This window comes from Galeopterus variegatus, unplaced genomic scaffold (assembly GCF_000696425.1).
Source record: "Galeopterus variegatus unplaced genomic scaffold, G_variegatus-3.0.2 Scaffold2873, whole genome shotgun sequence".
NCBI classification, from domain to species: Eukaryota; Metazoa; Chordata; class Mammalia; order Dermoptera; family Cynocephalidae; genus Galeopterus; species Galeopterus variegatus.
The window spans coordinates 101,400-110,837 of NW_007728984.1; the positions used below are offsets into that span (position 1 = coordinate 101,400).

General features: G+C 43.5%; 1 protein-coding gene across 1 annotated transcript in view; it reads right to left on the bottom strand.

Annotated features, from left to right (window-relative positions):
- Window positions 1–9,438, bottom strand: part of THSD4 (thrombospondin, type I, domain containing 4) — a gene marked incomplete at its 3' end in the record, with an annotated part of 212,111 nt that overhangs the window by 95,663 nt on the left and 107,010 nt on the right. Inside the window, exon 2 of the mRNA XM_008583255.1 lies at window positions 1,757–1,961. Within this exon, the coding sequence (XP_008581477.1) occupies window positions 1,757–1,961 (205 nt within the window). The remainder of the gene's footprint in view (window positions 1–1,756; window positions 1,962–9,438) is intronic.

Sequence of the window (9,438 nt, forward strand, 5' to 3'; positions counted from 1 at the left end):
TCGGCAGGAGCGCTGCCGCGCTCCCAAGCGGCGCACTGTAGCAGTGCGCCACCGGGCCGGCCCAAGGTCGAGATTCTTATTCCCGTACTGCAGGTGAAAGCACCAAGGCTCTGAGAGCTGTTTCCATTCAGACATTTAGCGGATATTCACCCAGAATATCTATTTTATCTAAAGGGGGCACAGCTTGAAAGCTGCTTACCGAATAGGACTAACCGTAGCCAGGGAAATTTTACTAAAAACAACACCAAGATAATACAAAGTGGTGTTGTTCACTGGTGCATTTGAACACAACCACACTTCAAATAATTCCCAGAAGAACATTTTCCATTCCAGGAGACAAGATGTTTATGGAGATGTGATCTCATAATACCACAAAAGAAAGGAGGAAATATACAATGACTGTTTTTTGCTATTAAAAATAACACACAAACCACTCACTGGGAAAGTAGGCTTACTGCCACTTTGGTGGCTCCTGGGTTTGCCAGAGCAAATGTAACAATTTTCCACGTTAATTGGGTTTGTCTCAGAGTCTCATCTGCCATCCCTTCTTCCTCTAGCCAATAAAACCGGGTGAGGTTAGTTTTGGCTACATTTGACTGGGGAGAGAAGAGCTGCAAAATATGGAGTTCCTGGGTTATCTTCTGGGGTGATCCTGATATTTGAAAGTTGCAAAATTAAAGGTTTCTTAGCTGCTGCAGCCATTGACTGCTATATGCCTGGGTTCGAATCCCAGCCCCACGTCTTTCTTGCTATGTGACCTTGGAAAATCACATAGTCTCTCTGTGCCTGTTTCCTTATCTGTAAAATGGGGTTGGGGACAGCTCCTGTGCTCTAGGGCTGTTGAGAGGGTTCAATGATTTAACACACATAAAGCACTCAGAATAGAACCTGGCACATAGTTTGCGCTAGATATGTTTCTATTAAATATATAATTAAAAATTAAAAATGAGTACTGCTGTTCACTAAATGACTTTAAGAAGCAGCTCCCTTTTGTTATTTTGTTAACTGATTAGTACATGCTTACATGAATTGGAAATTGGTAGAAACTAATTTGTATGACTGATTTGCATTAGATGGAAGGTAAATAGCCCTGAAAACAAGAAGAAAGATCTCAACAAAGATGTCCTTTTGTAGGACAATGGGTTTAAAATGGCATCTCAATATTGATGATAGTGCCCAAAATGATTGCCGAAGGGTTCTACAGCTGTTCACAAGACATACACGCTACTAATGTAGAGGCCTGTTGCCTCAAGCTGATGAAGCAGAAAGAAGAGAAAAATGGCTTTTGCTTTAGACCTCCAGGGAGTGAAGGTCCACAAGGCATCCATAAACTGCCCCTGATCGCCTGGAACCCAACGGAACAAAGACTGGCAGCTCTCCTGGCTTTGCAAAGAGCCTCTTCCATCTCAGAGACAGTTTAGCCTACCATTTTATAACTGTGTTTCTCTCAGGAGGACCAAAGGCCGGTTCAAATGTGTAAACATTTAGTTATACAAATTTGGTTGCAGTGTTTTGTAGTTTTGCATGGTATGCTTTTATGCAGACTCATACAACTGATGAGCACAACATGGAGCAATAACTGTTCTGGAGAGGCCTCTACTTATTTGAAGGGGCAGCCAGGTGGTACTTTGGAATTCCCCAGTGGCACTTTCTACATGTCCCCGGATGGACACTGCTGTGTCCATCTCACAATCGTGGAAGGAATACACCAACTGGCAGTGACAGACGGTTTCCTCTGGAAAAAGACCAAGCTTACCCAAGTAGTTGTTACTCTTGTGCATCTCGGTGATGTTGATTTTTGTGGCTCCTTGGGGAATCTCCACGACGCGGTGGTAGCCCAGGCTGGTGAGGGCATGCTTAAACACGCCTGACACGACCTGACAGCCCGTGTTGTCACCTCCACACACCCCACATTTGTCCACGACTTTGTCTGAGCCTAGGTAGTCGTCACAGCCAATGCTCTGCAAAGAGGGAGAGAACAAAAGATTCTAGTAGCAGGAGCATGCCAGGGGGAAGGAGCAGAGAGGGGACAACTAAAGATCTATTGGTGGGATGCAAACTGACTCTCCTCCTGCCCCTGTTCCTGCAGATGAGCCAATTCATGCTTCCACTCCCTCAGCAGATATTCACGGAGCCTCTACTCTAGGTAAGAACCTTCTCTTCTAGCTATTCATGAAATATATATACTGGGGGTAAGGTGGGGGCCACAGACAGTAGTAAACAAGACAAGTAAATAAAACAGAGTGTGTGTGGTGGTGGTAAACGATCAAGAGAAAAAAAAACAGGGAAAAAGAATAGGAAAGACACGGGGGCTAGAGATTGATTTACACAGGCTGTACAGTGAAGTTGTTCTGCAAATCCCTCCTGGACTCTGGGAGGGGATGGTCCATGCTGGGGTTTTTATATAAAGAATTGCTTTGGAACCATGATAAGTACTGCACCTAAAATTGGGGTTTGCCCCCAAGTCTTTTCTTCTGAATTACAGATGCTACAAACACTTAGCAAAGTAAAACACTTAGCAAAGTATTGCCCCAAAATAGTGTTCCCTGGCCTAGTTTCTTAGGACATTAAATAAAATTGTTTGAGATCTGAATCTCCACTGGTAACTGTGGCTCTGGAGAGCTGAGCAGCAGAATTTTTATTGCCCCAAAATAGTGTTCCCTGGCCTAGTTTCTGAGGACATTAAATAAAATTGTTTGAGATCTGAATCTCCACTGGTAACTGTGGCTCTGGAGAGCTGAGCAGCAGAATTTTTGCTTGGTTACCCCAAAGCACTTTTCCCAGAGCAGCAGGGAGAAGGTAAGCAAGGGCCAGAAACATCAACAAAATGGACAAGCTTCTAAATAATGAAGTGCTCTTTGGATCTCCAGTCTCATAGGTGTTTAAAGGAACACTGATTTTCCTGAATCTTTCCCCCAATAGAACCTTCCCGTTACTTATTCCAAGATTTTCTGCTTTATCTTTCCCCTCCCCATTCATGTTTCTGTTTTTGCATTAAAAAGTTAAACTTTTTTTTTTTTTCATTTTTGTCTTTTTTACTGACCGGCAACGGGATCGCAACCCTCGGTGTCGCACCTGCACCGCGCTCAGCCAGTGTTTTTCCTTTTTGTCTTTTTTACTGACCGGTAATGGGATCACAACCCTTGGTGTTGCGCCCGCACCGCGCTCAGCCAGTGAGTGGGAACCAGTCTCCACATGGGATCCGAACCCTCGGCGGGAGCGCCGCCGCGCTCCCAAGCGGCGCACTCTCCAGTGCGCCACTGGGCCGGCCCTAAAAAGTTAAACTTTGAAATGGAATGGGATGATCTTCATGGAGTTTTTTCCCACTTCTGGAGCTCTCCACTTCTGACTCCACAGGGCTCACAATCACGTCTCCTGAGTTCAAAACTGGGGTGCATGTTCTGAACAAAGTATTCTGTCACATTTCTGTGGGCAGATGGAAGTGAGCAGATAGTAGTTTGGACACTGAAATATTGGGATTACAGGATTATGCATTGGGTTATGAGGATATGGAAAAATACTTGAAATCAGAATGGTATTTAAAAACTTGAGACACATGTTAGCTGAATCACAGGATTGTCTTGGTTCTTGAATTCTAAGAGCAATCATCAGACCGCATCTCAGGGGCAAAGTGGCCAGCAAACCATTCCAAGTTCACTGTTGATTTTGTTAAATAACCCTGGGTCTGTTCATGTGGGTCCTGCAGGTCAAATCGTACAGGCAGAGTCAAATCGCAAGATGTTCATTCCTTCCCCTCTAACTTCACGTGTGATTAACATCTTCCTGCAGGCGCTGTACTTCTGCATTATTGCTTCCACATTCCCCTGTGCACATTAGTCCATCAATAATAACTGGTCTGTCTTCACAAATAGCTTTTCTGTAAAACATTATTTCTGACAATAACAGAACATCATCTCAATATGTTCATCCACATCCAATTAGCCTTTCCAAATGCCATGTTTGCTATGTATTTCTCCTCCCTCAAATATTTCTCACCCCTGCCCCATGCACATTCTAGCAGGAAAATAAAGAAAATGTTTTTGGTGCATGATTTCCACATCCCTACCCCTTGGGTTCTCCCTTGCTTTGAAACAAACAAATGCCACCACCAATGGGGGTTTTGGAAAGTAGAACCCCTGTTGCCAAGGCAAGAATCAAACTGAAGATGCCTCTGACTGTTGCCGATGGGGAAGATGGACAGGAAAGCTGGTCAGCCCTCACTCACTGCCCTGTCTAGTGACATCTCACTCCCCTACCCTTTCCTGCTACCCCTGGACTCAACTTGTCCCAGACTGAGCTCATCCTCATAGGGGTCCTCAAGGTAAAGGGAACAATGTGTACAAAGGCACAGAAGTAGGAAAACACAGCACGTTCATAGAATGACAAGGCTGCAGTATAGGATTACTGGGAAGGCTGGAGAAGTCAGCTGAATTTGTCAAGAACCTTGTCTGCTAGTGGGGAGAATGACGATTTTATCCTATGGCAGCAGCAATTGCCAGATGTCTGAAGGAGGGGACGGCCATGCTCAGACTTGTTTTTCAGATGCTAACTTTGGCTGAGGGGTGGAGTGGGTCCCACCTAGGGCAGGGAGAATAGGCAGTCTAGTGAGTCTCTCTCTCGCAAATAGGGTGTAGGAGATATTTCAAGAATGAATGAGAGCAGCCGAAGATGCGAAAGACATCACATCAGTCCTCAGCCCCAGCCCAGGTAGAATGGGATCATCAGAAGCAAATTACACAAACATGGATCACTCGAGACAACCACAGACACGGACAAAATGTTATTTGATCTTGTGAGTCAGACATTATATTAAAACGCTCTGCGCAGTTTGATGGATCCCTCACCAGAGTTCCTGCACAGCATGGTCACTCTGGGTGCATCTAGACGTGGGGAGGGAGGACTGTGGCAATTTTTCCTGGTAGACGTCCAAGTACCCTGGAGGTGGGCTTCAGTGAAGCATGTAGCTGCACAAGTGATGCCAAGAACTAAAGGTGACATCCCGTCTCCTCAGAGACCATCAATGGTTTCCTCAGAAACTACTGGAGCACACTTCTGATGGCCTAGTGGTTACCCAGCACGCTGAGACTGAATTTCCATGGAGTTACACCGAATATCTCACATCTACTTCACGGTGACATCCCGTCTCCTCAGAGACCATCAATGGTTTCCTCAGAAACTACTGGAGCACACTTCGGATGGCCTAGTGGTTACCCAGCACTCTGAGACTGAATTTCCATGGAGTTACACCGAATATCTCACATCTACTTCACAAAGCAGGAGAGACAGCCCCAGAACGAGAAGTGAGCAGGCAGCATGTATTCAAGACGTTTACTTTTAGCTTCGAGGCCATAGGTAAATTACATCCATGACAACCTTCCCTTCTCCTGCACAGGGCTATTGTGAGGATCAGATGACACACTGAGGGACAATTTGGACTGGGTATCTAGGAGGGCATGGCTGAGGAAGTGACCTTTGCCAGGATCTGAATGACAAGAAGGACCAGCCACAACAAGATATAAACATGTAAACAAGTATTTTACCACTGACAGTATTGAGTGACTACAGTGGGCAGGCTGTCTGGGAAATCCCAAGCTGAATCATACAGGTCCTGCCTTTGGGAATTTGAGTCTAACAGGAGTGATTAGACATACACACAGATAATCACAGCTATCAGGCAATGAGGAATGCTTGCATTCTCTATGTCACGCTGGGACAGGATTAGCAATCGGGTACATAACGTCTGGAGGATGTCGAAATATCCCGGCTTGAACTGGGGGAACCGGGATGGAGTGAAGGGGATGTGAGAGGTGCTTAGGCTGCAAAACAAGCAGACCTTTGTGACTGACTTGGGGAGGAAGAAGGGAGCTCACATCCTCCTCCTCTTCCCCATCTTCTCAACATCATTATGTCTGACATTTACAGAGTGTTTATTATATTCTAGGTCTGCTGAACATATATTTTTCTCATTTAATCTTAAAAGCAGTCTGTGAGATTGTTGAAAACTGTAGGAAACTAAGACTTAAGAGAGAGGTTAGGTAACTTGCCCAAGGCCATGTTGCTAGTAAGAGGTGGAACTGGGATTTGAACCCAGGCCCCAAACCAAAGCCCATGCTTTTAACCATGTGTAAAAATTGGAGGTTATAGGATCAGAGGTCATGCTGAGGGTTCTGGCTTTGTTGAAGGAGTGGATGGTGGCAGTGACCTAAGGGCAGAGGAACAAGTTCAAAGCACTGTGACCACAGAGTGCTGGACAGGGCATGGCCCAGAAGTGACTCTGGAGTTCTCTTCCAGTGTTACAAAGACCAATGATGCTATGTCTCCCTCCTGCACTGGCTGTTTCAACATTATACTTTGCACATAGTAAGTGAATAAATATTTTAGCTCCTCTCCCTATTATATTACTTTCTTATTGTTATAACTTTTGATTTTGAAATTGTTTGGCTCACAAGAAGTTGTGAAAACAGTACAGAGTTTCAGTGACTTTTTATCCAGCTTCCCCTAATAATAATAGCTTATGTAACCACAGTACATTGTCAAAACCATGTATACCACTGACATCAGTATCATACCACTCACTCAAGAATAGACCTCACTCAGATTTTGCAATTTTTTCTATGCACTTTTTTTTTTGGTTTATAGTTCGATGAAATATTGTCACATGTATAGACTATGTAATATGTCACCTTCTTGAAAGCAGCTGACACAAAAATATGACTGTAATTGATTAGTGGAGCTGACATCATTTAGTAGGAAAAGCAGTTTGGAATGATGGAAAAAATGTTGAAGTGACAACCAGGAAACCTGGGGTGTGGTCCTGGCTCAGTCTCTGACTTGCTTTGTGAAGGTAGGTGGGTCACTTCTCTCTGGGGTCAGTGCTGAAAACATTTTCACCACCATCCAGACCTTTCAGTGGACATTGATCAGAAATGAGTGCGGCCTGAACTGGTCTGGAGGCTGATCAATCAGTCTCTGATGGGGATGATTTAATATGCCACCCCATGTCCAAACTCTTTCAGAGGAACCACCAAAGTGTCACCAGTGGGCACTGCGGCTGGGCACTAGAGTCTGTTGATGAAGGTGGGACAGTATCTACCTCTTAGAACTGTTGGGAGGATCAAATGAGACAAATAGGAAGGTTCTTATCAAAATGCTGCGATGTGGTGGCCTCTCAGAAAATGCTGGGTTTTGTTATCGCTGCCTTGACATATCTGATTCTGTCTGTAATCTATTGGCTTTTAACTAAATCCCTTCATCATGTAACCATCAGACCCATCCTTATTTCTATAACACTTTTATTACTTCTCAGACAGACATACTCTCTTCTTCATTTGTATAAATTCAGAAAAATTTGAAGAGCCAGAAAAAAAGAAAAAAAGACAAAGTTTCGCTGTAAAGGCAAGATACCTTACACAGCTTATGCACCCTCACAGCTCAAACAGAACCTATTGAAAAAAGCCAGAAGGAACATTGCTCCCTGATCTACCTTTACTTTATGTTTTTTGCTCACCACGTACTGCAGTTCAAAAGAGATATTTCTTGCTGTTACAAAGGCGATTGGACAACTATGAGATATCCATAGTATCCAGTGATTTCTGCAACATGTTGTAGGACAATTTTACACATCGCAAGACATCACAGGAGAAATGGCTCAAGAATTCTTCCCAATTGTGCACACAAATTAATCTAAATGAAATTTCCTGAGGGCAGTGAGAAACCTGGATGACATATTTGCTGGTGGATTTCACAGGGAGGAGGCCTCTGTCCATCCTGGCAGGGTAGACTGGTGCCAGGCGTTCAGATGGTGGAGGTTCTGACTCCCTAATGGGAAGCAGATGCTTCTCTGTGTGTTCAACAAACACACGAGAGAGGGCAACCTCAGCTGTTTCACTAGGTGACACTGACAGGTAAAACAACGTGCCCCAACAATCATATTATCACAACAGTGTGGGAGAACATTAAAATGATTAGTAGCTAACACCAGTTTCCTTATACTTATGGTGAGCTGATTTGTGGAAATCTGTATGTATGCCAAAACTTTTCATGACATTCTGTTGAAAGAAACGCTTTGCATATGATAAATATCTCCCTCAGATTACTGTTAGGAATATAGATCAATACCACCTTCCTGGAAAGCAATTTAGCAATATATATTGTTTGACTCAGTAAATTCTTATTCTAGGAATTTATGCTAAGGAAATGATAAGAAATGAGGCCACAGTTTCTGTATGAAGGAGCTCATGGCAGTATTATTATAAATAATAAAAAACTGGAAACGTCCTAAATGTCCAGCATAGGGAAACAGTTACACAGTATATAGAAACTCCTTGGGAAATACTGGATGGATCTTTTTCCAGTTGTTATATTAAAATCTTCCAGCTCTGGAATTTATGCTAAGGAAATGATAAGAAATGAGGCCACAGTTTCTGTATGAAGGAGCTCATGGCAGTATTATTATAAATAATAAAAAACTGGAAACGTCCTAAATGTCCAGCATAGGGAAACAGTTACACAGTATATAGAAACTCCTTGGGAAATACTGGATGGATCTTTTTCAGTTGTTATATTAAAATCTTCCAGCTCTGTGCCTGTATGATGGGCCCTCCATATAGTTCAGTAAATGTTTCCTGAGCCAACCCGAACTGTGTGCTGACACAGTGTTAGGCAGGGGAAACATGATGATAAAACAAACACTGTTCCTCCTAGCAGTCTAAATAGGGGCCAGCAAATGACAGCTCACAGGCCAAATCTGGCCCATGACCTATTTTTGTAAATAAAGATTTATTGGAATATGAACACCCCCACTTATTTACTTACTGTCTATGGCTGCTTTTGTGCTATAATAGCAGGGTTGAGTAGTTGCAACAGATGGTATGGTCCACAAAGCCTAAAATATTTATGATCTGGCCCTTTACAGAAAGAACTGCCAACTCCTGCTCTAAATAGAAAGACAGACACAATCCAATCACTTCAATATAGCTTGTAAATGTTGAGAGGGAGGTGGGTAGAGTCCCCTGCAGCCAAGACTGAGGCTCAGGTAGATGCTTCCAAATTTACCTGATTGCCCTCATTTTGAATCATATGCACCCACTTGATTTGTTCCAGTGTGACTCAATTATAAAAAAGAAGGCAAAGAGTTGTCATCTTCTACTATGGTAGCCTTCAACTTTTTTTTTAAGTAGAGAAAATACACTTTTCATACAAAACCTGGTGCAGAAATTCAGAATTCTGCTATGAGAAATGAGAAAGGCAGAGCTGCTCTGGTTGAAGGGCTGTGAGGGTTTGGAAGCCCAGCTTCTCACCTTCCTGCCTGCTCTTCTTCCTCATGGCCAGGTTTTCTCAACTCCAGTTCTATTGACAATCTGGCTCTGAAGGGTCTTTCTTGTAGGGGTTGTCCTATGCATTGTACAATGTCTAGCAGTATCACTGGCTTTATCACAA